The 27,007-nt window shown below is 55.6% G+C and overlaps 10 protein-coding genes across 10 annotated transcripts; 5 read left to right on the forward strand and 5 right to left on the reverse strand.

Moving 5' to 3' along the window:
* Positions 1-268: 268 nt before the first annotated feature.
* Positions 269-1,562, forward strand: HMPREF1541_02816 (uncharacterized protein; the record flags this gene model as incomplete). The annotated part of the gene is made up of 2 exons (XM_008717171.1): positions 269-1,468; positions 1,518-1,562. 2 exons carry the CDS (start codon positions 269-271, stop codon positions 1,560-1,562), a joined length of 1,245 nt encoding a protein of 414 aa, XP_008715393.1.
* Positions 1,563-5,163: 3,601 nt separating this feature from the next.
* Positions 5,164-6,976, reverse strand: HMPREF1541_02817 (uncharacterized protein; the record flags this gene model as incomplete). The annotated part of the gene is made up of 2 exons (XM_008717172.1): positions 5,164-5,289; positions 5,339-6,976. The coding sequence occupies 2 exons, from the start codon at positions 6,974-6,976 to the stop codon at positions 5,164-5,166; spliced, it is 1,764 nt and encodes a 587-aa protein (XP_008715394.1).
* Positions 6,977-9,909: 2,933 nt separating this feature from the next.
* HMPREF1541_02818 (uncharacterized protein) lies at positions 9,910-11,511 on the reverse strand (the record flags this gene model as incomplete). Its single annotated transcript, XM_008717173.1, has 3 exons — positions 9,910-10,749; positions 10,993-11,277; positions 11,491-11,511. 3 exons carry the CDS (start codon positions 11,509-11,511, stop codon positions 9,910-9,912), a joined length of 1,146 nt encoding a protein of 381 aa, XP_008715395.1.
* A 304-nt stretch (positions 11,512-11,815) lies between these two features.
* On the forward strand, positions 11,816-13,684 carry HMPREF1541_02819 (uncharacterized protein; the record flags this gene model as incomplete). The annotated part of the gene is made up of 2 exons (XM_008717174.1): positions 11,816-12,038; positions 12,129-13,684. The coding sequence occupies 2 exons, from the start codon at positions 11,816-11,818 to the stop codon at positions 13,682-13,684; spliced, it is 1,779 nt and encodes a 592-aa protein (XP_008715396.1).
* A 233-nt stretch (positions 13,685-13,917) lies between these two features.
* HMPREF1541_02820 (uncharacterized protein) lies at positions 13,918-14,340 on the forward strand (the record flags this gene model as incomplete). The annotated part of the gene is made up of 1 exon (XM_008717175.1): positions 13,918-14,340. The coding sequence occupies one exon, from the start codon at positions 13,918-13,920 to the stop codon at positions 14,338-14,340; it is 423 nt and encodes a 140-aa protein (XP_008715397.1).
* Positions 14,341-14,978: 638 nt separating this feature from the next.
* On the forward strand, positions 14,979-16,521 carry HMPREF1541_02821 (uncharacterized protein; the record flags this gene model as incomplete). The annotated part of the gene is made up of 2 exons (XM_008717176.1): positions 14,979-15,269; positions 15,319-16,521. The coding sequence occupies 2 exons, from the start codon at positions 14,979-14,981 to the stop codon at positions 16,519-16,521; spliced, it is 1,494 nt and encodes a 497-aa protein (XP_008715398.1).
* Positions 16,522-17,759: 1,238 nt separating this feature from the next.
* On the forward strand, positions 17,760-19,999 carry HMPREF1541_02822 (uncharacterized protein; the record flags this gene model as incomplete). The annotated part of the gene is made up of 3 exons (XM_008717177.1): positions 17,760-17,844; positions 17,890-18,314; positions 18,365-19,999. The coding sequence occupies 3 exons, from the start codon at positions 17,760-17,762 to the stop codon at positions 19,997-19,999; spliced, it is 2,145 nt and encodes a 714-aa protein (XP_008715399.1).
* Positions 20,000-20,892: 893 nt separating this feature from the next.
* HMPREF1541_02823 (uncharacterized protein) lies at positions 20,893-22,571 on the reverse strand (the record flags this gene model as incomplete). Its single annotated transcript, XM_008717178.1, has 3 exons — positions 20,893-22,328; positions 22,375-22,465; positions 22,512-22,571. The coding sequence occupies 3 exons, from the start codon at positions 22,569-22,571 to the stop codon at positions 20,893-20,895; spliced, it is 1,587 nt and encodes a 528-aa protein (XP_008715400.1).
* A 378-nt stretch (positions 22,572-22,949) lies between these two features.
* HMPREF1541_02824 (uncharacterized protein) lies at positions 22,950-23,525 on the reverse strand (the record flags this gene model as incomplete). The annotated part of the gene is made up of 1 exon (XM_008717179.1): positions 22,950-23,525. One exon carries the CDS (start codon positions 23,523-23,525, stop codon positions 22,950-22,952), a length of 576 nt encoding a protein of 191 aa, XP_008715401.1.
* Positions 23,526-25,582: 2,057 nt separating this feature from the next.
* Positions 25,583-26,698, reverse strand: HMPREF1541_02825 (uncharacterized protein; the record flags this gene model as incomplete). Its single annotated transcript, XM_008717180.1, has 1 exon — positions 25,583-26,698. The coding sequence occupies one exon, from the start codon at positions 26,696-26,698 to the stop codon at positions 25,583-25,585; it is 1,116 nt and encodes a 371-aa protein (XP_008715402.1).
* Between the last annotated feature and the right edge of the window lie 309 nt (positions 26,699-27,007).

The following is a 27,007-nucleotide window of genomic DNA, read 5'->3' on the forward strand; positions in this document are numbered from 1 at the left end:
CAGCATTCCTCAGTGTGGTCATATGAGTCTCCAAACAGGTCAGTCGCACGCACGCACCCCCTCCCTTGCCTCCTGTGGTGGGAAGACCTACCTTTTGCGCTGCTTCCCACATCGTTCGCTCTCACGGTTTGGCCCCATCACTATCGGCTGCTGGACAACGCCATAGACTGACATGCTGGCCGTGTGTATAGAACCTGCCATTGTCGACACACTCATAGCTCGATAGCTTACCACGTTCATTACCACAACAATCAACAACAAACCTCCGATGAAACGCTACCTCATCGCCGCAGCTGCGGTCGCCGCCGCCGCGAGTCCTCACCTCCACAAGCACCGTCACCTGCACGATCTCAATGAGCGCGATCTTCCAACCGTAACCGACGCGGTCGCCACAGCCACCGTTTACGAGATCACCGGTACTCAAATCGCTAAAGATGCTGCGTGCGCCGGCGTAGCCTCGGGCAAGTTCACGTGGAAGAATCCAGCCGATGCCGCCATTTGTGCCGCTGCTGCGTCGAGTGCAGCTCCCACTGCCCCTGCTCCTCCGGCCTCCGCTAGCCCATCTGCAAGTCCCGGCGCCGAAGCTGGCCAGTTCTACGGCGGCCCTGCTGGTGGCGGCCATGGAGGCGCTGCTGGCTCTGGTGGCTCTGGCGGCTCTGGGTGGACCGACTCCGGTGCTACTGGCATCGATGCCGACTTCCCAGATGGACAGCTTGATTGTGGCACGTTCCCATCGCAATATGGCGCCCTTCCTGTGAGCTACCTTGGGATGAATGGGTGGATCGGCCTGCAGGATGTCGGTAGTAACAATGGTGGCCCCATCCATACCATTCATACGCTACTCTCTGGCGACAACTGTCGCGAGGGCGTCATGTGCTCCTATGCTTGCCCTGCCGGCTACACCAAGACTCAATGGCCTCAGACGCAAGGTGCAACTGGCCAATCTGTTGGCGGTCTTTCGTGCTCGGGAGGCAAGCTCAGGCTCACCAATCCCGGTCTATCATCCAAGCTCTGTATGGCTGGTCAGGGCGGTGTCCAGGCCCAGAACAATGCCGGCCAAGTTGTGTCCATCTGCCGTACGGACTACCCCGGTACCGAAGCCGAGACTGTCCCCGTCGCTCTTCAGCCCGGTCAGAGCCAGCCGCTCAACAACCCTAATGCCGACACTGGCTATAAGTGGCAGGGTAAGGACACCTCAGCTCAATACTACCTCAACCCGATCGGCGTTGGCCCCGAGAAGGCTTGCCAGTGGGGAGATGGCAGCCAACCGATTGGCAACTGGGCTCCAATCAATTTTGGGGTTGGCTACAAAGGAGGGAAGACATGGCTGTCCATCTTCCAGAACAAGCCTACCACTCTGCAGAAGTACCAAGGTCGCGTTGAGCTCAAGGGCGATCTTTCCGACAAGTGCTACTACGAGAATGGCAAATTCTACGGCGCCACTGGCCCTAACGACGACGGTTGCACAGTAAGTATTCCCGTTCGCGTTGCATTGCCTCGGTACTAATCCTTCGCAGGTCGCTGTCAATTCTGGCACTGCAACCTACATCATCTCTTCATAGATGTCTCTGATATATGCAAGCTTCCAGATCGATCAGAGATTCGAGAAGTTGGAAATCCGAAACGAAGCGATCTATCTCCTATCATAAACGACCTATGACTCTCTATTCAGTATTTTCTTATTCTATTGTGACCGGAATCGCTTGAGCGTTCATACACCGATTCTCGTTCACATTTTTCTTTTCCTCTTTTACTTCTGGACGGCGGACCCTTTCGCAGGGCGGGTTTTGGTACGTCGGTACAATGATGGCCGGAACGGAGTGTATTCCACGTTACATTTGGATCAGGATCTTAGGACTCTGAACCACGCCACGCGTCAGGAGGTCGTGCCATTCGGAATGCTAGGCTACTCAGGAGCCGACCCAGATGATTCTGACGCCCTGCTTTTTGGTCTGGACAACGACGACGATGACGAAGAAGAGGATTGACGGATAGGCACCCCGGCACATCCTGAGAATTGGGTTCCAGTACGCCGGGACAGGTCCGATCTTGATTTTTCGTGGGGGACTATCGAGCATACGATGTACATAGTCTAGGGTGAAGATGTGCTGTGCTGTATGGAGACGTCGAATCGATTCCTAGTTTCGCATTGATTATTATGAAATAACTTACGTTTTCATTGCCTCTGGCCTCTGCCTCTGTCTGGTCTCACTCACAGTGTAACAGTCGCAACCACGCGATACGCAGAAACAAACACTGCTGCAGTGCTGTGGCCGTGCATTGACGTCGTTCGTGCTTTCGTGCCTTTTGTGGTTTTTCGTGTCCGTGGGCGACGTTTTTCGTCCTTTTTTTTTTCTTTCTGGGGATCGGAAACACCCGCGGAAGAAACCTGTCGCGTTAGCCGCGTCGCGCTGTGCAGTTCAGTTCTCCATCTGCGTGGCTGGACAATGCCCCCCCCCCCCCCCCTATATATGTGTTTGGGGGTTATCTGCAGGTGTGAACTCAGTACTACGCAACCCCCCGAAATCATGCCCAGAATTATTCACTGCCTGGGATTTTTGACGCGCACCGAGCCTGACTGGAAAAACCCCGCCAGATCAGCGCCTCTGGACGACGTAGATCGCTGATACCAGCCCCTCACTGGGGATCGCCGGGGGGCCAGGCGGAGTTTGCACTTTGCACCCCTGAGGGGGAAAAGGCTTGGTATGGAAGCCAAGACGTGATAGACGCTCGGCTATCTCGTACCTAGCTGCCTAGCTGGGTTGAGTGGGAAGTGCGAGTGGGTTCTCTAGGCGCGGACCCTATATACTGTATCTGTCAGCTTTGAGATATGGCGAGGCCAAGGTGTGGGTCGTGGATGGGCGCGTTGATGGTTCTTGCTGAGCTGCGCGATAGAGAGCGAGGTGTTGAGAGGCCGGGCGGGACATGATGTGACGCCAAGGTGGCCTTCGCAATTACCCCCAAATGGATTAGGCTGTATCGACGACTGCGTCAGTACCCTCCCCATAATACAACCTTCGTGCCAGGTACTGATTCTTGCCAGGACTGCCTGAGCGGCTTCTGCATCGTCCGAGACACAGGCAATGGAGCTGGCTTTGCGCTGTGTTGCCAACCCTAATAAGTGAGCTTGGGGATGTCAATGGTCAATGAAAGGATGGGAGTATGATCGAGGACCATTGTCTTCAGTTTTTCTTCGACTCGTCCAGTCACTTCGGGCTTTACTGTCTCATGAGACCTATACCGACCCTACAAGGTTTGCCGTGGACCCGACAGCCATGTCTCCAGGTCAAACTTTCGGGAAGCAACATACAGGCACTTACCGAGTGCCGATGGTGGCGGCGCTGTTGGCGTATCAACGAAGTGCGGCCTTAAACACCAACATCGACGCGATGCCATTGTTTGAGAGCTGGTCGAAGTTGGCCGATGAGCTGCAATCCGGCTGAGATAGACAGGTCAAAAGCACATTTCGAATAGCAAGTCCAGCCTGGCTCCGTCAAGGGGGCCAGTAAGGCAACTGCAGTAACAGGAACTACTTCGTCAGCGCAAGGCGATCAGGCAGCATCAGTTCAGCCACATTCCCGCTTCGGGAAAGACGCAGAACTTTGGAGCGTCAATGCCGGGGTTTCGCCGTGGCTCTGCGACCTGTGGTGTTGGAATCGCTCCACCGCCCGCGGACTATGTCTCGACATGTCGTGCAAAGCATCTCCGTAACCGTGGCGAGTTCTTGAGCACAATGTCTGCGAGGTCTCGATGTGATCTGGGGGTGCCTGCACGCCTTGCACATTCGCTTCGTGCAAATTGGTCATCAAAGGTTGGTACACCGTGTTAGCGCTCAGCTTTACTTCCAGGGTCCTGAATGTGAGAAGTATTGTAGCTGATGCAAGGTTGTTTGGGTCACGTTGATTTTCGGACGCGTGGATATGTGCTTCATACGTGCTGGCCGTGTGTTTCTCGTGCAAGCTAGTCTTGGCAAATAGGATAAATGCTTGTTGAGTCTGGTCTTTTCATGGCGATGATTCGAGTCACAAATGTCGTCGTGTGAAACAGGACAAAATACTAAATAAATGAGGTCGGAGCTCATCGAAAGAATCGATGGGATCTGAGGTCGACTGTCTCATGAGTCTGTGTGTTCGGCCGTGTGAGGACTGCCTCTGTTCACTGTGACATGATAGTGGCAGTGAGGTACGGATCACTCCACGTTCGGAAAGACGACTTTGCGAAGTTCAGGGGACACGATAAGAGGCATGTCGCAGCAGGAGCGGCACTTTGATATCAGCTACTACTCCACGGCAGGTCTCCAAGTACTCTCTATTTGTCCATGCCTATGCCCGTCCACTCATAGCCCTCGATTCCCTTCTTGGCACCGCTTTCGCCTCGTAGTGCAGCCTTTGAGCACATGTGCCGATCGTGCGTTCCCGTTGGCTCGACTCTCCCCCCGTCTTGCCGCAATGCTTGATATGCCCAGACTGGCACCTATGGCACCCAAGCCGGGCATCCGGTGAGACCCAAGACTAACTAATCCTCTCATTTTTACAGGCGGCCCTCCTCATAGGGTACGACGACAAGCGGTTGATTTGCGTTACACTCGCTTTTTAGCGATGGGGATTCTCGTGGCACTCGCCTACTTCGGCCGGCAGCCGATGGGCGTGGCGATGCGAGGTGGTTTCCGAATTGGTGGCGAGTGATCTCGTGTGGGACATACAGTAGTTTCTCGCTTGTGGAGTGGCATTGGACACACGAATGTGAGGGGGGCCTTCGGGTGGTGGATCGGCGTGGGCGAGGTGGTACGATGGCTGTCGGCTGCATATGCAGACTCGCTTCTGTTGGTACGGATTCGTGGCTCGTGATCCCGGCCACCAAATTCATTTATGACAGGCGAAGTCAAAGCCTGGCGTTGGCGGGAGTTCCGAGGAATTAGTTGTCGTGCTCTATCGTTGCTAGTCGCATATCCCGCATCTCGATCTGACTGTCATGAACAAGATAACATCCAAGAATGTCCGCTCAACGAAAGATTTTGTAATTGGGGCATTACATGACAACTACGCAGATATGCTTCCCTTTCTGCACACGCTGAAACGTACAAAGTCCGCCCGTCGTAACGTGGCAGAAGCGCCGTCTATGAGAGATACGTAGACATCTGACCGTTTCCGTGTCGTGAGACATTTACTGGCCAGGCTGCAGGCCCCATCTCGGGGCGTTGATGATGATGGCCATGGTGCAGCCGGAGATGATACCGGTGACTGGGAGGGTGATGAACCAGCCCATGTAGATCCAGGTAATCATTCTCCACTAGAGAAATGTTAGTTATGTCTCGAGCAGCAGTGAAAGGGAGACATACGTTGACAGCTTTGATGGTTCCAGCGCAGAGGGCGACACCGACGGTGGCACCAGTGATGCACTGAGTGGTGGAGGTGGGCAGGGCAAGACGGGTAGCCAGAACGACGGTAAGAGCAGCACCCAACTCCATGGAGAAACCACGGGAAGGAGAGTGCAGGGTGAGGCGGTTACCCAGGTTACGCATCATGTTGTAACCGTAAGTCCAGAGACCGATAGAGATAGCAGCACCTCCATAGACCAGGACCCAGATGGGGACTTCAGATCGGGAAGAAGCTTCGTTAGTCCTCCAGATCTGGTAGATGGCAGCGAGGGGACCGACACCGTTCGAGACATCGTTGGCACCGTGACCGAATGAAGCGACGGCGGCGGTCATGACCTGAAGGAAGGAGTACAGATGCTCGGTCTTGTTGTCGTAGGCGGGAACGTGGCAGTGCACCTTGGAGAGATCCTTTGCGAGAATCTTAGCAGCGAAACCCTTGGGCTCATGGCCAGCCATGCCCTGCTCCTCGACAATGTCACGGTTGACACCGCGGAAGAAGAAGTACTTGGCACGAGCGAAGAAGCCGCCGGCGGTAGTCCAGGGTTGAGCGTACGCCTTGGACCTGGCGAGTTCCTGGCCGGTGAGGGGAGCAGTACCGTTGGCATGCTCGGGGGCGACAATATCACTGTCCGACGAGGCGTTGATAGCAGCGTTCTTCTCGATGTCTTCGGGGTTGCTAGTGGCAGGGACGTTGTTGGTGATGGCAGGGTGACCGTTCTTGACGGTGTGGCCACGGTAGTAGTCCTGGACGATTTGCTTCTCCATACCTTCAGGCATGGGAGGAACGTCGCCACGGAACCACAGCATAGGACCCTTGATGACCTCCCATGACTTGATAGTCCAGTCATCCAGGTAGAGCTTCCGGTAAAGATAGGGCAGAAGAAAGAGAGCGTACAGCAGGATGACACCACCAGCAGTACCGAAGATGGTACCAACAGTGGGGGCTGTGCCCCAGTCATCAAGGTTGAGAGAGGCAGCGCCCTTCCAGACAATGCTCATGGTGAGGACGGCCGAGGTGACACCGAAGTAGAAAGGAATCATCCAGAAACCACAGATCAGAGGGTTCTTGCGCTCGAGCACACCATACTTGGTGATGAGGAAGACAATGGCACCGAAAGCACCAGCAATGCAGGGAGCAATGCCCCAGGCAGCGAAGACTTGCGAGACACCTTCCCAAGACCAGTCCACGCCATTTGCACCAATGGTGGCGAAAGCCACACCGATGATACCACCGACAATGGAGTGGGTCGTCGACACGGGCAGACCAATCTTGGTGGCGAGAGTAAGCCAGAGCGAGGAACCGACCAGGGCGCAAAGCATGGCCAGCATGAGCACCGAGGGGTTGCTTTCGTACTCGGAGGTAGAGATGATACCGTTTTTGATTGTGCCAGAGACACGAGCTCCGGCAAGGACAGCACCACCAAACTCGCAGACGGTGGCAATGGCCATGGCTTGCAACATGGTCAGGGACCTGGAGGAGACGGAGGTCGCGAAGGAGTTGGCGACATCATTGGCACCGATGTTCCAGGCGTCAAGGAAGGCAAAGATCAAGCCAAAGGCAAAGATGTAGTCGTACTCGGGCAGGGCGCGTTCGACCATGATGGCGGTTGATGGAAGGTCAACACTTGAAGTGAATGAAAGGGGGCCTCTAAGGCTGTGGTTGGTGTAGTGAAGGTGATGAAGGGAGGGAGATTTAGATCCAGGGCGCAGGTGTACTACTTTATACGGGACATGGCTCACGGTTCGTTCGAGCTCCAACAGCAGAATTTAGGATACACTAAGCGATGGGCGAATCGCGACGGGTGATACCCTGAGCGTGACATCGCTAGTACAAAGCAGTGGGCAGACATGGACCCAGTTGCGGCGTCTCCAAGAGGCAAAGAAATTCGAGAAGGACGCAAGACAAGGGCTCGCCTGAGATAGTGGATGGCAAGGGATCTGAGGAGTCAAGGAATGCCGCCGAGTCTCTTTGGAGTCCGCCGCGCGCTTGGGAAAGACCGGGCCTGGCGGTCTTAGCGCTCTGGGCAAGCAGGAAAGGCGGACCGCAACATGCTATGAGAGGTGAGCGCGACAGAGAAGCTCAGGGTCAGCGCAGCTCGGCGCCAAGTCTTCCGCCCGTAGTACGGGCTGGGCGGGAACCTAGACGATTTTTGGGCTACCTCTTGGGGGCCGTTCATACTGCCACGTGCCCCCCATGATTGGCTATAAGTCAACCTCACCTCAGGCCATTCTCACGTCGACACTGAATTGACATGAGCTGTATCATCGTCCCACGCACTCAAGCTCAAGTTGGTCCTTCCTCCCGATGCCAAGATGTCCGCAGTTCAGATTTTTTTTCTTTTGGCCGCTGGGCAACTGATCTCTCAGTGCCTCGAAGCCTTCGCGTTAAGGTGAGCCACAATGGACAACTGGCTGAGCTTGGCTTCGCCGACCAATAGGAATGCCAGCATGCGTGCTGCGCTACATATACGGGAGCGCTCCTCGATACCGGCTCCCTGGGCATCTCGGATGGTCGACACGAACCCACCTTTGAACGCCAATGTACCTCGACTCCGACTCTCATTCCACATGCATCATTTCGCCTCAAGTGATCGAGATGCATTCGATTCGGTGGGGCATCATTCGGTATGAGAGTGCAAGCGGGCATCATGCGGGCACTTCTACGTATGAACGCACTCCGGGGACCAAGATCTACTACAGTCCTGGTCGTCGACACTTGATCTCGTGCAGACTCCAGATCCACCCTCATTTGGGTGCAACTGGGCCCGTTTGCCTCGTTTTACGCTGACGAGACACGCGAGAGACTCCCGGCCTCTCATGCAGACCACCAAGACGCCATCAGCTTTGTTCTGCGTTTCACCCTCGTGAGCACTATTTGCGATGCCGCAGAAGCAACATGCTGACCAGCCCGTTCAACCGGCCGCAGGTGAAAACCATGCCGAGATCCGTAATCAGCAAGGGTCTGACTACCTCTCGAAGAACCATTACTGCAAGTGGGTATGTGACAAAGGGTATGAAATCTCGACCTCAAAACCAGTGAGCTAACGAATCCGCGCCCGTAAGTTTAGGGCATTATTGAATGGGACAAGAGTCGTGTGTTCTTGGTAATAATCATGTTCGTCGTTTTTCAACGTATAGAAGCAGCTGCCTCCACCCACGTGTTGCCTTACCTCCGGCACAATCTTGGCGCTGCTATACTCTAACACCATCTTGCAGATTGCACGCGGCTCGGTTGTCAGCCGATGGTTGCAGGTGTGCACCAGCAGAGGCTTGGCGAGCAAAAGTCTAAGCTGTCCTCACAGGGCATCGGTCCTCTCCGATCATCCAGATCTATCTTCCAAATTGCCGCCAACATACGCTATACAGCAACTTTCTTGTGTAGCCGGAACCGCTTTCCGTCGAGAAGAGGCAGCACTGCCGGCATTGATACTCATATCAACCGTGAACATGTAGCTCTTCAATCCCCCTCGCAGCACGTCAGAGGCTGGCTCTTAGCCATATGTTGATCCTAACTGCTGTCGTTACCACACAAAGTTAATGGATCTGCCGACTTTCAACCCCGCCAAATGCTTCTCAGGCAGTCTAGACGATGTCGAGAGGAGGTGCTATGCGTCACGGCTGACTTCCAGCCCATCCGATGTGCAGATCCGCCTTCGATGGCCAGGCAAGACCTAGCGACCGGATCGCGTATCGACGAACGATGACGTGCCATGGATCTAACCCTGCAGATGTGATCTACGCTCGCTATCAGGAGTGGCAATGTTGAACAGGTCGCTGAAAGCCGCATATACACCCAACATGAGCAAATAGCTAAATGCCAAGCAAGAAGTTGCATTGTGGCTGCACCCCCATCATGGAAGTGTCCTCTATCAGACTGTAGATGGTCATCGCCTACGTCAGACGATAAAGAAGCACCGAGAGGTGGGTGAAAACATGTCCAGACCTCACAGAAAGCCATTCAGCCCGCGAAATTGATAGCCACTGCTACGTCAATCCTCCATTCGACAGACGCTGCCGATCCTGGAAGGTCACGACACGCTGAGCCACGATACCTGAACACATGACCTTTTGAGAAGCACAAAGACGAAAAAAAAAACCAAAAACAGCCGGGGTGAGAAGATCTAGTAATAATATGGGTATAGGTCAAACGAAATGCTCGCTCCCGAATGACAGCAGCATGGCAGTTGCACTCTGAGGATACCGAGTAATCACACATCGTCACATACCGTACAAGGCCATCGAATCTCTGACACGAGAATTTCCCAACAGTTCGGCTCCCAGTCCGCCGAGAAGGAATGCAATATACCAGCACAAGCGTCGACAGCAGACCGTTGCGCCGTTCGACTGAGAGTACATTTCGTGAAAGCTCACTAGAGTTGGACAAAAGTGACGAGTCGGGCTTCCCCACCTCCTCACAGCAGAGGCTTTTTGGTGTGATACGAGGTGTAGTGAATTTGGAGCGCCCGCCTGTCAGTTTCGTCGAATTCTAGTGGATGAGCACCCTACATACACGCCTCCTGGCCCTGCTAAGCTCAAGTACTACGAGCAACACCATTCGTACCCACTCCGGCTTCTTCTTTACCACCAACGCGGATCATATTCTTCACCCCTTCTCCTCGTTTGGTCGCCTCCCATGCCTCGGTCGTGTTCTCAAACTCCCAAACCTTGGTGATCAATTTCGCCACCTCCCACCTCCCACTCCGCAACACATCCAACGCCACAGCAAAGTCCTCGGGACCATACCTGAAAGCGCCGTGAAAGTGCAACTCCTTCTCGCTGACATCCACGATCGGGAACTGGATCATGACCTTGCCCAGCCCCGTCTGGATATACTGACCCCCCTTCCTCAACACATACACTCCCGTCTGCACACAGCTCTCGGCGCCCGTCGCCTCGACCACGGCGTCCGCGCCCTCGCCCAGCCCGCACTCCCGCACGATCCTCGCCGCCAGCTCCATCGGCGCCTCGCCTTGCCGTGGCATGAGCGTCTCAAACCCGTCCGCACCACCAAGCACCGCCCTCGCGCCCTCCAGCTTCCCCGCCTGCAGATCCATGCACACGACGTTCGTGGCGCCGAACCAGCGCGCCACCACCGCGGCGCACACGCCCACCGTGCCCGCGCCCATGACCACCACGCTCTGGCCCGGCCGGACGTTCACGCCACGCACCGCGTGTGCGCCGACGGCCAGCGGTTCTGTGAGGGCGCCCTCGCGCAGCGAGATAGAGGGCGGCAGCGGGTAGGCGAAGTCGGCGGGCATCTTGTAGAAGTGGGTGAGACAGCCGGGGGTGTCGGGCGGGCAGGCGCCGAACTTCATGTGCGGACAGAGGTGGTACGCTCCGCGCTTGCAGTGGGGGCAGGAGCGGCAGGGGTCCTGATGGAGGGTGAGGTTGTTAGCAATGGTCGTTGAGCGTAGGTCAGATGAGTGGGTGGGAAAGGAGGGGAAAGTGCCACGTTGGCTATGCTCATAGGGCTCTGAGCTGATGGTTTTTATGGGGCCAACATGCTGCTGCTCGACATGGCGCTGGGGATGGCGGTGTCCTTTTCGATGGCGTTGCATGCTCTCCCCACACGCGTTGCTCGTGGCAGCCACCACACCGCAAAGGTCTCAACTTACACTCGGTTCAATCGCAACCTCATCGCCCACCTTCAGATCCTGCACAGCAGAGCCAACGGCATGCACCGTGCCCGACGCCTCGTGTCCCATGATGAGAGGTTGCGACTCCGACACATTCTTGCCGTTGATCCCACCGTGGTTCCAGAAGTGGACGTCACTGCCGCAGACGCCGACGAAGGCGACGCGGACGATGATGCGGCCGGCATCTTCCGGTGCGTCTAGAGTCGGAGTCGGGTGGTCCACGATCTTGGCCTTGCCGGGCCCGTAGAGGTATATGGATGGGTTCTGCGCGGGTCAGTCTTCTGTTGTGGGATGGTGAGAAGGGGGGGACTTGCCTTCATTTCGGCAGTGGCCATCTTGGGGTTGGCCGAGGAGCCTCTGCGGCTGGAAGGGCGTTGGCTACGTGTAGACTGTGAATGCTCCTCCAGGCAGTGAACGGTCCGCCAGCCGTTCTGGGCAATCCGAAAGTGCAAACAACAGGCTTTGGGCACGTCGTACAGCTGCCCCTCGAATACTCATTGGAGTGAGTGATGGAAGACTTTTATAACAGTAGTATTCGAAGGTGACATGGCACTCGAGCATGTATTTCCATTCTGCTTGGAGAACTAGCAGCGTCATCTGCGGAGATGCATTGCGCTGGCCGCCTGTCTGCACCGCGCAGCTTTGCCTGAAAGAGTCGTTATAATTCGGCGAAGCTTGCCCCGCGACGGCCCATGTCTCGCCGGCTCACTGCCGAGGGGATTTATGAGGTTTACCTTTTCTTGCTGTCTTGATTTTTCTCTGCTACACCCAAGCATCTCGTGAATCTGTCAGTGTATTCTCCATGACACGCCGACATATGGACGACGATTCCTCGGAAGAGTCTGGTGGCGATGGGAGAAGCGCGACCGTCTGCTTTCTTTGCCGACAACGCAAGACCAAGTGCGACCGGACCCTGCCGAGTTGTGGATTCTGTCTGAAGGCCAAGGTAGACTGTCAGTATGTCCCTAAGCCGAACAAGCGTGGCTTGAGGGCGGGGTACGTCTCGCAGCTAGAGAACAGGCTTGGTGAGTGTTTCTGGCGTGATCTACAACGAGCACTTGCATGGTAATACGACCGCGGTGGGGGCACAGTCACTGACAACTCCTGGTCGATAGAACACTTAGAAAGTGAGATCGAGTCCTTGAAGCGCGAGGAGACTTCGAGACCTTCTTCTCAGGCGTTGCAGTCACCACTGTCCACTGTACATGCTGCCCCTGCGGGAGATACGCCTGCCTCGTTTTCACCACCACAGCGCCCGGCAGTATGGACAGCTCCGACCCCAGCAAAGCGGCAACGCTTAAATCCAGAAACCGATGCGGCCGTCAGAGACCTCATGACTCTTCCTAACGCCTATTTGTACACGCTGGCTGAAACATGGTTCAAGGAGAACCAGCCTTGGTGCCCGATCCTGAGCCACGAACACATCATGGACGCCGCCGCGTCGTTGCCCACTCCTGTCGAATATATCGAGGACATCGAGCTGCGTGCCGTGCTCGCCCTGGAGCTCTCGTATTCCACACAGGCCATCTGCTTGGGTTACCATGGGCGACGTCGGCTCTCGCAGTACCTTCGGTCGCAGGTGCTGACCGAGGCCCTCTCCGATGCTTCACTTGGCTCAGTGAGAGCGCTTGTCATCGTGGGTCTCATGGACTACGGCGCGGACAACATCGCGAGCACGTTCAGCCTCCTTTCGGTCTGCCGGCGAACCTGTGAGCACCTGGGCCTGTTCAAGAAACTCCTCAGCCAGATTCAAGGCGAGAGCCCAAGCCAGGTGGGACCTCCACCGGTGAACACGTCCGGTGGGGGACACGCACATATGATTTCCGTCGCATGGGCTACGCTCGGGCTTGACGCCGTATCAACGCTCGGGGTTTCGTGGCGAGATGCCTCAGCTGCTCTGGTCGATCACCTGTCTAGTATTGCCTATGTCAGTACGCCCTACCTTCGAGACTCGTACCGGGCGCATGTGCACCTGGCGGCCATCGGCCTACAGCCCGTTCACCAATTCCTCTATGAGCGAAGTCAGATGCAAGTCCAGACGGTGGATGAGAACACGCTTATCAAGTGCGATGAGATGTATCAGAATCTCATGAGCTATGTCCACGGCCAACCGCGGACGCGCTACACCATCCTTGAGAATGGTCTCGTAGATTTCGATCCGAATCTTGTGCACACCGAGACACTGGTCTATGCCACAACAGTGATGATATATCAAGGTCTGGTCGATTTCCATGCCACAACGCCGGATGTCCCATTGCAGCGGTGCGTAAAGGTCTGCAACGAGAACATGGTCACACTCGTTCGCAGTATAAGCGACGCCGATGCGGAGCTCAATACACCACTACTCGCTCATTTTTTCTTTGTGGCAGCCCGCTTCAAGCTTGTCATGTGCATGCAACTGTCTGAACCGACAGACATAGCGTTCGACACAATCATGCACACCATTAATATGTGCGCGCGGCGATGGGGTTTTGCGCGACGGCTCGACATTGTCCTGCGCGGAGCCGTGGTGGAGCTTAATGGTGGTCCGCCGGTCCCTCCAGATTTCTGGGACCTGAAACGCAGTCATCTCGACATTTCCGAGGAGCTAAAGCAGTGGTCTTCACTGCACAAGGGATTGCATCTCGACGGGTCGACCAGTGGGCCATACTCATGGCTTTCAAGAAAATGAGGCCAGTGGGAAAAAGTGGACAACTGGCCACACCAAACCTCTGCCACGTTGCCTTCCCAGCTTTTGACTCACCGGAAAGAAGTTGCTGGAACGCCGAAAGAATCTTTAAGCAGAAATGGTATTGCAATGGGTGTGCGTGCATGTAACCATGCGCATCCAGACACAGCAGCTATCGGCTCAGCCCTGGACACTTCGGTCTCGATGAATAGCATCGCACTGCTCATGCCTCCAGCATGTCAAACAATCGCCAAAGTCGTCGCGCCGAGGAGCGAAGAGCCCTCCACAGTCACAGCCAGCGTATTGACGCGCGAGCCGCCACCAAAAGACGCAACCTGCGGATTGACACCAAGAGAGACGCGCAAGAGATCAACCGGATGAAGGTTCGAAAGAAGTTTGGCATTCCGGATGACCCAACCACTCTAGAGCAAGTGGTCGAAAGCATGCATTTGGCGGTACGGTCTCTGTATTGCTTCGGCGGGAAGAAAGGATTGAAGACGGTCATTGCTCTGGCGCTCACACTGGTCGCTTTTGCGGCTGCTCTCTACCGGGCATGGCTAGCTTCCGCTCACGTCAAGACAGATGTACTCAAGCACCTTGACTTGCTAAATGCCAGTCTAGATAAGGTCACATGGGCTACCGTGTCGCTTGGGGAGTAGAATGAGTCTACTTGTACGCGGGCACAAGAATGATGAATGGAGGGGTCATTGATGCCGTAGATCGGCAGGGGTAGCTGGATGCGGACATGCCGCGCGGGTGAGCGCGGGCCTCGGGTGAACGCTTGGAAATCCGGCTTCAAAAAGCCCGCGCATGGCAGCAATACGATGGCATTGCATCCTCCTCATCCGCACGCGCGCGCTCGTGATCTCGTGCACTGTCAGAGTCTGCCTCAATTAATAAGGCGCCAAAGTCGTGGCTAACAAGATTAACCCATTGATAACCACACACTTTTACGTGCACTTCAACCACCTTCTGCACCGTGCTCATTGAGAAAAAAAGTACTTTGCTCCAATTTCGTGACTACCCCCCCTGTGGCGTCTGGCTCTCGAAGAAAATTCTCCTGCGCTCCGGCTCTTTCATACTTTCCTCTTCCCCATACTGATCGACAGCGCCTGCACCCTGTCGCCGGAAGGCAAGAGTTTTGACGTTGACGTGACCGGCCTTCAGTGGCAACCTCCCGCTCCGCCGCGAGCATCCGTTATTTCTAGCCACGATCACCTTTGGTCCCCTTGACCTACGCCTCATATAGACCTTTTCCCTGGCCTCGGATCGGACGTAGCCCCCGCCATACACGACAATGCTGCCACCAGTCCCCAAGCCGGAGGACTATGGTGTCTCACCACAGACCGGTTTCCTACCCTCAACGCTACCCCTCCAATGCCTGCCCCACCCTGTCTACGATCGATGGGAAAGAATAATCAACAACTTCCAGTCACTGTTACTTTCTAAGAGACTACGAACCGTGGTCGACAAGCTCCCAATCATCCCCGCTGTTCACCTCGAGACCGAGCCTGAATGGCGGAGGGCATATTCCATCCTCGGCTTCCTTGCGAATGGCTACATCTGGGGCGGCGACAAGCCTGCAGAGGTAAGTCTGGCCGCCCGGCTCAATCGGAAACAGTACTGATACATCATAGCGTCTCCCTCCTGCCATCACCTATCCCTTCTTGCAAGTCTGCGAGCACTTGGAACTTCCACCGGTCCCGACATACGCCGGATTAGTCCTCTGGAACTACAAACCCATCTTCCTCCGAGATGCTCTGATACTTGACAACCTCTCCACACTCACAACATTCACTGGCTCAACAGACGAACAATGGTTTTACCTCGTGAGTGCTGCCATGGAGGCAAAGGGCGGCCCATCGATACCAATCATGTTGAAGGCCATCGAAGCCGCAAGAGATAACGACCCAGACACCGTCACAGCGTGCTTGCAAGCATTCGCTCAGACGATAGATGAGATTGGAACTCTGCTGTTGAGGATGTACGAGAATTGCGACCCACACGTCTTCTACCACCGCATTCGGCCGTTTCTCGCCGGCAGCAAGAACATGACGGACGCAGGATTGCCTCGGGGCGTGCTATATGATGACGGCACCAAAAATGCTCGGTACAGACAGTACGGTGGTGGGTCGAATGCGCAGAGCAGCATGATTCAATTCTTTGACGTGGTTCTCGGTATCGAGCACCGACCTACAGGCGCCAAGATGAACGAGAGCTCAGAGTCGGAAGCAGAACCAGGTGTGGCCCCGAAGCCAAGGCACAACTTCATCCACGAGATGCGGCAGTATATGCCTGGTCCTCATCGACGATTCCTACAGGCGGTGGAGAACGTGGCCAACATTCGCGAATTTGTGGAGCTGAACCGATCAAATCGAACCTTATGTGTGGCGTACGATGCTTGTTTGGCCATGCTGAGATCACTGCGTGATAAGCACATCCAGATGGTTTCAAGGTACATTATCGTTAAGAGCCGAGAATCACGGAGCAAGAGTCGAAGCAGAGCCGACCATGAGGACGTGAGCTCGACGACTGGGCGTGGGTTGGCATCCATCCGGTACAAGACAGGCGCAGGCGAGAAGCCAAGGACGAAGCGAGGCACCGGCGGCACAGCTCTTATCCCTTTCCTAAAGCAAGCCAGAGATGAGACCGGAGAGCCAGCTATTGACGACTGGGCCAGAACTCTGCTCATGGGCGGAAGAAGGACAGAAGCTGACACCGAGATCGCGTATCAAAGCAGATTGACAGCCCAGGAGCTCGATGCCGAGGAACCTGCCATTGTTGGCTTGGCCGGCTCGTGGGATATGGAGGATGCGGGCGGCGGCCTGTGTGCATATTGATGCCCATTATTACAGCGAAGCAATGGTCCATTGGGTTCGACGCTGGCTGTATCAGTGATAGACACCTGTATATATATTACACGCAGCAATGCAATCAACCTCCTTCTCAGACCTACCAACGGGCTGGTGTGATCGCAAGCACGCACACGTGGCCGACTCTGAGCTTTCTGCCGCAGAGTCGTCATAAGTAAGTCAAAATCTTGTCGAGCCGCAATGGTGCTACGGCCCCGGGACGATTGGAAGTTTGATGCGGTTGATGTGGTTGAAGGGGAAGATAGGCGCACGAGTGCCAAGCCTGACTCCTCGACATCATGTCGTCGTCCCTAGATAAACACATTTCCTTCCTTGTCGGCTCTGGCCAAAGTAGAGCCTCTAGCAGCAACATCCACCTGACCAGGCTATGTAGCAGCGTGTTGACTTCATTACAGCACCTTCCCCATGCTCTGAGCTACCTCGTATGTCCAGGCTGTCAATCAGATGTCGTGGTGGTCGACCTTGCCTTGCTGCCCGCCGTAACTAGCATGCACAACTCGTCATCTCTAGGTTGTTTAGGTGAGCTACATGGTGAACGTCGCCATAACGGAACCCCTCAGAGTAGCTCACAGGCGCTCCACTGACTCCGCGGCTTCTGTCTTGTTGCTGGAATCTAGGTACAGTATGATGAACCGTCCAGCTTGATATGCGGCATCACCTCGACATCTTCATAAGCTCAACTCTCTGACACTTTCGCCTGAGCGCTGCTTGCAGCTTCGGTCAAGAACTCATTGAAGCCAGATCATCTTCATCCATTGCACCGCTCAGAAAGGTCATTGTATTTCTTCCTTCAGGCAAGTCCACTGCTGCTTCCGGAGCAGGGCTATTCTGATTGACACCAGGACTTCCAGCCTCCTCCGCTCCACCATCAATAGTCAATAATGCTCTCCCCTAAGTATTCACTGCGCCCAGCCCTGTCCTCCCCACCCCTTCAATGGCCCAAGTTTCCATGCTTCTATCCAGGAGTATCGGAGGGGGTTGGGAGATACAAACGCCATGAACGCTGCTGGGAACTCCGAGTACAACGTTTCGTTGCTCTACATGTTCCGTCTTCGAGCCTTCCATCCCTTTCAAGCAGTTCGAACACGTCTCGCTGTGCAAGGTCGCTGTTCTCTACGTGCAGGCCACGCTAGTATCCATTGACAAATTTTGTACCCTTGACCTAGTGTCCGTACTTCCTTTGCCTGCGTTAGTCGTATTTCACCATGCCTATCAGAGGCCGGACCCTTGGTATGTCCATCCACGATGCTGGCTCATCGATGGAGGACGATATCAACGCATTTCTCAACCGTGAGTACTCCCTTTTCACAATCTGGCCTTCCTAAAAGTCCACAGACGCTCTCAACAGCTCTATCCCGGATGGAGACTGCCTCATCGATGAGGCCAAGACTCGAGCTGCTGGCCTCGAGCATTCGCTGCAAGACGGCGATGCTGGAAACAACCAATACTTTGCTCCTATCCAAGTCCCCAATCAATGCCCGCAAATCAACAACTTCGATGGCAACAACAGCCCGCGAGACGCTACCTTCACTAGGTCTATTGCTCGAGATTTCCAGTCTCCCTCCGCAGGCCCCTACGACCGCATCCCTTTCGTCAGACCTGTGCCTGTGCCGGCCACCGAGTTCTCCACTGATCAAGACCATGATCACAACGAGGCTTTTCAGCAGCTGCAACGGCAGCCACAGCACAATGGCCCGCTCAATAGGCCTCTGACTACAAAGAGCTCCAAGCTCTCAAGTGCCTCGAGGGTCCCCCACCTGGTATGCCTGCATGCTTCATGACTCCAGAAGACCGCTCCAAATACTGCCAGTCCAGCACATCAGAGCATCATGTTGGAGCTTCCTCCAGCAATTTGGTGACTCTCAAGCCTAATCAAAACGACCGTAGCAACGAGCGGGAGTTGAGCCGGCCAGCCGGGATCAGGAAGCCGTTGAGGTTTGATGGCAATGTCCAGCAGCGTGCTGGTCAACATCTTGCTCGTGCCAATGGGGTCAATGGCGTGTTGGATCATGGTATGGTGTCTACTGGGACCAGTAACCGTGCCAGGATCCCTCAAGCTAACGGCATCCTTCCCAATGGCCACGCCCGTCTTCCACCGCTTCGACTGTCCCGCGCCCAATATCGCGCCCTCGGTACATATGCGATGACCCATGGCATGCGCGTACCGTTCAAGAAAGGGCTTGGTCTGCCCAAGTATGGTAGGCTGGCCTACATGGGACCCGGTCGGTTGGTGATCACGGCGTCCAAGGACGACAAGAACATCGGAGTCACTGCTGCAGGTGACGGTAACAAAATCGAAAATGTCAGCAGCCATGCTTATCAGCACGAGATGGTAAGTGTGAGCGAGCTGAACACTCCGCGGATGCATACGATGCCACAGCTGCCGGCTGCTGCCCCTATCCTCTCCTCCAGAGCAGATTATGAGCACCTAAACTCTGCTTATGCTTATGCTACTCCCGACGGCTATTATGGGCAGCCTTCCAAGGCGATAGGCTCTCAGCAGACCTCTGCCAACACGGACACCGGGCCAACTATCGCGGGTAGCAACAAAGCTGGATCCAACCTCCTGGACCTTACGCCCCTTGAGCCCACAGACCTAGACGCCTTCGATCTCGAGCTCGCTGCCATTCTCACCGGCGCCGGCTTCTCCGATCTCACGTCCTCTGTCCCTGCTCACGCCGGCGATGAGAACACCAGAACGGATAATGGCTTCAGTGTGGCACCTTCGGCTACCCAGCACATCCAGCACTCCAACCTATCAAACTTTGATGCAGCTCATATCAGCGCTGCAACACCCATCAACTTTTCCCCTCCTCAGACATTTTCGCAGCTCGATCAGCGCCTCGACTCCAACCACTTCTATCCTCGATTGCAACCACAGCTCTCAACCCCTACCGACTTTGGCCCCGACACCGGCTTCGACATCATCGACGATCTGTCAGACAGCGACGATTACGAGGCCAGCTTCGTCGACAATTCCGGTAGCGAGGCTGCACTGCCGCAGTGGCACGCATCATATCCCCATCCGCTACCACCCCAGCCCAACGCCAGTGCTTCCTTCGAGCCGCAGACTCAACAAGGCGTAGAGGTCGTGCAAGGTTCCGACTCTCAAAAGACAGCCGCTGGCACCCCAGCCATGCCCCTCGAGCAGGTCGCTTTTCCTGTCCAGGCTCCCGAGCACGAGTCGCTGGCCACCCAAACCGAGTCTATGCTTGTGCCGGCGCTCAATTTAGACCACCAACGTGCGGCGCAAGCCCCTGTCCTGCCGGCCTCCCACCAGGCCGAGATGACCCAAGACCCAGACCTAGAGCTGCAGCTGCAGCCTGGGCAAGAACCACAACCACCACAGCAAGGGCAGAGCTACGAAGAGCTAACGGCCGAGTTCCTCGCGCAGTACGGCGGCTTTGGCGCCACCGAGATCGAGGCTGAGGATGAGCCCTTCTGATTTGGCGGTGCCGATGCAACTCATCCCAAGAAGGAGGAAGTTACCGGTCAGCTGCATTTGAGCAGGTGGTTGAGCGCGGGATCATGACGTGGTGCGAGTGGGGTTGAGGGCGATGTGAGAGGGAGGAAATTGGGCGCTGGCGCCCGAACAAAGACGAAATTCATGGAGGATGGAGGAGTGGAAAAGCGTTCTTTTTCATGGATCACACAGGCCGGTCTTTTGGTTGCAGTGTACTTACTGCTCAGCAGTCAAGAAAACGGGGCCGGGCTTTTCGAAGCAGGCAGACGACGTCTAACATAGTTAGTGACGTCCCGAATGAAAGCCAGAGAGGCGTCCTCATAGAGGTCAGTAGGTATCAACACCACAAAAATCCGCATCGGTCCTTGAGCATACTCATATGAACTCACGGCAGACCTTCTAGCGTTTGGAAGCGGTGGTGACTGGTCTGACTACATTGCTCGACATCTCCCGCCACCGTTGACGCTCTCGCTGCAACTGAGCCCACTGAGGTGGAACAGAAGAGCGGCTCCAGAGCAAGAGCACGGAGGAGCTAGCCAGCCAGCCAGCCAGCCAGCCAGCCAGTAAGATCGCCGTTTCCCATGTTTTAGAATATGGCTTCCTTTGTTGGGTTGTTGATGCAGCGATGTTCCATTGGCCGCTGAATGAGCCACGGACTCGGCTAGCAGTAGACGGGTATGAATTGGACACAGATCAGATGCAGAACCATACATCTGACACTCGGAACCTCACGAAGATACGATTTCATCAGACTCAGATTGCTTCATTGTAGTCGTAACGTAACTCTATCTACACTCGATCTGCCACTCCAACCCCACTTCATCTTCACCTCCTCTCCCTCTACGGTTCTACGGTTCTACCTCTACATCCCCGGCTCACGCACCATCCAAGCCCATCCCCCTCCCCACCTTCCTCGCGACCCACCTCCTCCGAAACCCGTCCCTCGCCAACTCCCTCGTCTTCCTCCCCCACACCTCGCTCCCGACCCTCCCGCGCGTAAAGGCGTCCTGCAGCGCCAGGATGGCCGCCTCGATGCCCCGCTCCTCCGCCACGACGTTGTACAGCTGGGTGCTCACGACGTGCGGCGTGATGAGCATGCCGTCGACCGGAGGGATGTCGCCTTTGCCGCTGCGGGATTGGGCGTCGGAGATGGTGTGGTCGGCTTTCGCGAGTGAGGACTGGAGGTCGGTGATGTTGGAGGTTAGGGCGGCGTGGAGGGTCTGCAGTTGGGAGAGCTCGGACTGGAGCTGGTGCTGGGATTGTTGGATGGCGGAGTGTTGGGACTGTAGGGGTGCGATTTGGGATTGGTTCTGGGAGATGAGGTTGTGCAGGTTGGTGGTGATGCTGGCGGAGAGGTGGGAGAGGAGGGCGTCTTTCTCGGGGTTACGGGGGATGGGTGGCGCGGGGAGATTTGCTGGCGTGGAGCTGGGAAGGGCGAGGTCAAAGGGCGAGTCCAATAAATCCGGCGGTGGCTGTTTGGGTTGTGGCAGTGGCTGCTGAGGGGTGATCTGGTGTTGAGGCGGGTATGGCCCCAGCGGTGGTTGTTGATGAGGCGGTGATGATGTTTGGTAGTTGTTCGGCTGTGTTTGCTGGTTTGGCGGGTATGGGGGCTGTTGCTGTGGCTGTGACTGTTGCTGCCAATTCTGCGGAGGATGTGACTGTCTCAGACTGCTAGCTCGCTGTGGCATGTACTGTGACTGCGGCCTCGATTGCGGCATCGCTTGTGGCGACTGCTGATACATGGACGTTGGCCTAGGCGATCTTGTCTGACTAGGAAGAGGTAGAGGGGCGTCATAACGACTTGGCTTCGGTTGCGCCGGACTCGACGCGCTTCCATATGCGCCAGCAGGCTCTTTCGGTGGGGGCGGTGGGGGGGCATCCTGTGGCCGAGGGGAGGCAGGCGCTGGCGATTGAGCTTCATGGGGCAAAGGTGGTCGCGGTGGTGGCGGTGGTTGATGCTGCTGTTGCTGTTGCTGTTGCCGTGCTGGTGGTCGTCCGGACCTCGCTCTGACTGGTGGCTCTTTGGCAAATACATCTGACAGTATTGACAGGAAGTCCACTACATTCGACCTCTCCCACGTATCCCTCCAATGTGCCAGGTACGAGTGATACACCCTCCCGTCCGGTGCTACATGCTGGCCGGGGTTGACCACAATGTCGTCTTTAGGATCCACATATATCATCGGCGCATCGTAAGGGTAGGCGTAGGGGATCCATATCAAGATGGGAAAGTGGTAAAGGGTGCCTCGAAATGAGACCGGCAATACTCCGCCGAGGTGGAGGAGAAGTTCTGGACGACCATTGTCGTACACTAAAGCTCTTTAGCCATGCAATCGCGAGATGCGCGACGGGCGTACCATATTCTTTTGTACCCTTGACTGCGATGGCCGGATATTTCTGCAGGGTGGACACCAGATCGGAATAGGTGCGGTTGGGGTCGCGGTATGGCTGCCATTGTCAATCGCCGGTCGCGGGGACGGACTGGTGAGATTACCTGCACTTTTAGCACATCATAGTAGAGGTACCTTAGGGTAGACTGCGGCACCTGTGCCATTGATCAGACAAGTCGATGGCTATGCTGAGTTCGAGACTGAGCCGCATCGTGCAGTTGGAGGTCGGGTGCCCGCGTTCTGGGCACGCTGCCAATGCCGAAGAACAGCCGCGAAATATAAATCACTGCCTGGCTGGAGCTAGTCGCTCTTCTACTCCTTACACAGTCAACGATACAAGGAAGCCACCGAAATCTCTGGAATGAACATGTCTACAGCCGTAGCATGATAGGAGACTGACTTGAATTTATAGCATAGATTTATCACAGACTGGTACGGGTATCTCAATTTTAAAGCTAATCATAGAGTCGTTGAGCCCATGAGCTCTGGGTCGTTCTCACATGCATCCTTCAACGGTAGTGTACCTAGTACTCGCGTGACCGTCACTTGTGAGCCTGTTGCTGCTGCTTCTCCTGCGCAGCAGCCATCTTGTCCAAGTCTGCTTCAACGCCCCTCTGCCTAGACTTGCCCTCATCATGAATGTCAGCATACTTCTGTTGCGACTCGCGATCGTTCGTGAGGCCGGCCACAGCACCTCCGAGTGTGCCCTGGACACGATCACTGATGCCCTGACCCAGGTCACTGAGCTGGCCCTTGGCCTCCTGGCCCTGACCTTGCAAGTTCTGTTCGCGTCCCTGCTGCTTCAGGCTCTCGTTGCCGGTGAGATTGCCTGCAGTTTCCTTGAGCGAGCCCATAGTCTGGTCCCATTGGCCCTGAGTTCGCTCCGAGCTGTCCTTGGCGACGGCGCCAGAAGATGAGAGAGTGAAAGGGCCGGCCTTGACTGCTGCCTCGCTGGCATTGGCTTCGGCGGCGGCCTTGTTGTGAGTTTGCTCGGCCTTCGCTTTGTCAGACTGGTTGCCAGTGACGGCGGCGATGCCGGACTGCACGTAAGAGGTGGCGGTGTCGATGATGGATTGGCCAGAGGAGGGTTGCGCAGTGGTGTTGTCGGTAGAAGACATGGTGGACTGTGGGATTGGTTTTGGATTTGATTTGGTCTTGATCTCAAGGGATATTCAAGAGTACGATGATCGATTGGTACCGGGAGGTGTTGTTGCAGCAGGAAGCTGGGGTGATATTTATCTTTGCCTTCGCCAGGTCAAACAACGAAAAGAATGACATGTGGCAAGCGCATGTGCAAGTGCAAGTGCAAGCGATCGCGCCTGCCCGATGACGAAATGGCTATGACGTAGCCGTACATTTTCACTGCCTGAAGCCACACGGTCACCCACGGCCTGGGTCATCCAAGGTCTGGAACACAATATCCCCAGCACCCACTGGAAAGGCGATTAGAGTACGCGTGGCCTCAATGCAACGCTTCAACAGGATGCTGATCCGCGCGTGAAGCGAAGTCATGCCGACGTAGATGGTCAGCTGGACAACATATGCAACACTGATGCAAGCAGATCGGGGCTGCCACAAAGGCGATCGTCAGGCACGAACTCTGTGGGTTGTGCAAAAGGTGCACTGAATCGAGATGCGATGTGGCTGTGCAATGCGTTGTCGACGTGGTGTCTTGCTTTTTTTTCTCTTTAGAATTCTTCTAGTATTTTCACTTGGGTTCTCGTCGAAATTACCGACTCCTCCCCAATGCTCCTCCCCATGAACTAAACACGCACCAACGCCTCCATGCTTTGCCTGACCCATATTGAGTCCGTTCCTAGAACATAGATCCCTCGAAACCATCCCGAGCATTACCGCATTTCTTAACGCCCTTCTGCAGACTCCTTTTGCATCCTTATGACTTCGAACCGTTCGCGGCAAAGCGCCCTCGTCCCTCGTTAACCCATTCCTATACCTTCATCACCCCCTTCTACCACCCCGCACCCGGCCCTCCTTGATCTCTTCATCTCCCGCCCCAGGTCCCTGCACCCTCCGCCGCCTCGCCATCAGGAAGGCAAACACGACTAAACTCACCACCAAAACGCCCAAGATACACGACAACGCGATGACCGCTGGAGGCAACGTTAGTCCAAGTTCGCCAGTACCACAATAAGCCACTCCAAACACTCCATCCCAAGAGTTGTTCAGAACTTACCGTAGCGTAACGACGTGCAGTCGCAAGAAGATGGCGTTTGCGCTTGTAGTGTCAGCGCGGAGGTGGAAGGGACTGGCGATGCGCCTGTGCCTGTACCTGTGTTCATGGCGGCGTTGATGGCATTGCCTGTCGGCGACGCGGGCACGGTGACGACCGTCAACGTTGCCGCCATATCGTTCTTCTTTGGACTAAGCGGGAGGGGGTTTCTGGCGCTCAGTTCTGCTACCGAATGTACGACGCAATAGGAAATGCAGTACAATACTACCTACCCTCTTGGGGGGCAACGGTATGATGAAGAGGACGTTTTCCTTACTCCCTCCTCCAGCAATCCTGTCTGCGGCGAGGAAGTTACATGTAGTTATTATAGCAAATCACCCCACCGTGTATACCGCCTTTTGCTAAACTTTTGTTGACCCTGTCGCCCGCCCGCCCGCCCGTTAGCAGTCGGGTGTTTGACACCCCTTCACCGCCCCCCGCCCATCAGACCATGCAAATACAGAGTTTGCGCTACTTCGGCAACAAGGCAAACGCGAGGCGGTCAAGCACAAGCACAAACCGAGAAATGTCGGCCGAAGACAAAGGCCCGATCCGTGTTTTGTTAGCGCGATATGAGCGCTAGCCTGGCCGGGCCGTCGTTGGAGAGGTGGACTAAGGGTCATGCTCGTTGACGGTTCAGATATAGCGGATGTGGGGGACATGGAGGTTGAAAAGGATCCACTCTCGAAGAACGCGGTGGCGTGTGTGTGTGTTTGTATGCCGTTGGGAGTTACGAGGGGCTGCTCTGGTGCCACCAAGTCACTTTCAGTATGTTTGAGCGCTTTCGGACAGCAATATGGGAGCAGAGCTGTGAGTGACAACGGGAATGTGATCCTCCAGATATCATTTGTTCACAAACAAGTATCTCTATACAATTTGCGACCTTTGCCGGTAGCACACGACAGTGCACTCCACTCGCCGCCAGCCTCGCTCGATTCGCCCCGTTCAGAACCTCAGCTTCGGCATGACAAAGACCAGTAGTATCGCCACAACCCATAGCCCGAAAATGATTGCGTACAGCTTCATCCGGCCCCACCAGCCCTCACCCTCGCTCATCCTCTTCAAGAATTGCATATTCCTGCTCGCCGCATCCAGCCCGGTAATGTTCCCTTCTAACCCTTCTATTGCCCGGTTCAGCAGTCCCTTGTCCTGGTCCAAGCTAAACTGAAAGGCGCGCGTCTGCTGCTTCAGCTGCGCCGCCAGGGACACCAGTGAGGTGGTCAGCGCCTCCTGATCGGCGGCGGAGCTGTGCATGGATTTCTCGTGCGAGGAAACGCCCGTGGACTTGCCCATGGAGGAATGGGATGTTGGGGAAGTCGCGGCCCTGGTCTGCTTGTCGCGTCGACGGATGGTGGAAGAGGTATTGCCGGAGTTGAATAGATCATCCCTCGCTTCCTGTGCAGATTTCTCTTGGTCCTCCGGCAGCTCCTCGCCCTCGTCCTGCACAGGCCGACCTTCAAGCAACCTCTCGTCGCCCTTTGCCGCCCCACCTTCCGATGCCCTCATCGCTGCCCGCTGCTGCACTACATCCCACAGTGTCTCCCCTCTTGTAGTCTCAGGAGGAGTCTGCCACTTTGCGTCTCCCATGCTCTCTACCTCCCGGCCAATTTCTTCAACCCGCTCCCTCAACCGCCGTACCACTTTTCTCTTCGCAGCCAGATCGCGAAGCGCTGCCGTTCGCGTTTTCTGCACTTTGATTCCTTGTGCTTCTCGCTCCAATTGCAGGAGCAGGTTGCGAGCACCCTCGATCTGATGTAGCCATTTCGTGCGCTGGAAGGCTACTGGAGAATAGAGGTCGGATTGAATCTTGCGCTGCAGTGGTGAGAGGTCGGTTATGGACAATTCTGTCTCCGACGTGGGTGATGAGTACGACGAGGGCTGAGGCGACGGGGTTAATAGGACGAGGTTCGAGAAATGTGCGAGCTGGCGCGAAAGATTGATGTAGGCGGAGGAGTGCTGAAGGGAGCGCGTGCTGGAGTCGTTGGAGGTGGGCGCGCCAGATCGACTCGTGGAGGATTGCGTGAGTGCGAAACTGGCAGGCCGAAGACTGGTCAGCGACATTGTGACTGCATAAATGTAACGGCAGATAGGAATGCGCGATAGGTTGTTCTTCTATTGAGGTGCGGAAAAGGTGGCTTCAGGTGGTAGAAAGCCACACGGTCGGGCAGGCCACAGCGGCCGGCTGTGACGTTCCGAAGCCTTGGAACCACTTGAGATGTTCACCACCATTCCTTGCATATGACATTAACCATTTCTTGTCCGACACTATGTCCGGTCTTTGCATCGCATCCCAACGTCGCGGACTACACAGTGTTGATGCTGTTTCAAGAACCTAATGCTGTGTCGCTTGTATACCACAGTCGATGGACT

The sequence above is a fragment of the Cyphellophora europaea genome (genome assembly GCF_000365145.1).
Source record: "Cyphellophora europaea CBS 101466 unplaced genomic scaffold supercont1.2, whole genome shotgun sequence".
NCBI classification, from domain to species: domain Eukaryota; kingdom Fungi; phylum Ascomycota; class Eurotiomycetes; order Chaetothyriales; family Cyphellophoraceae; genus Cyphellophora; species Cyphellophora europaea.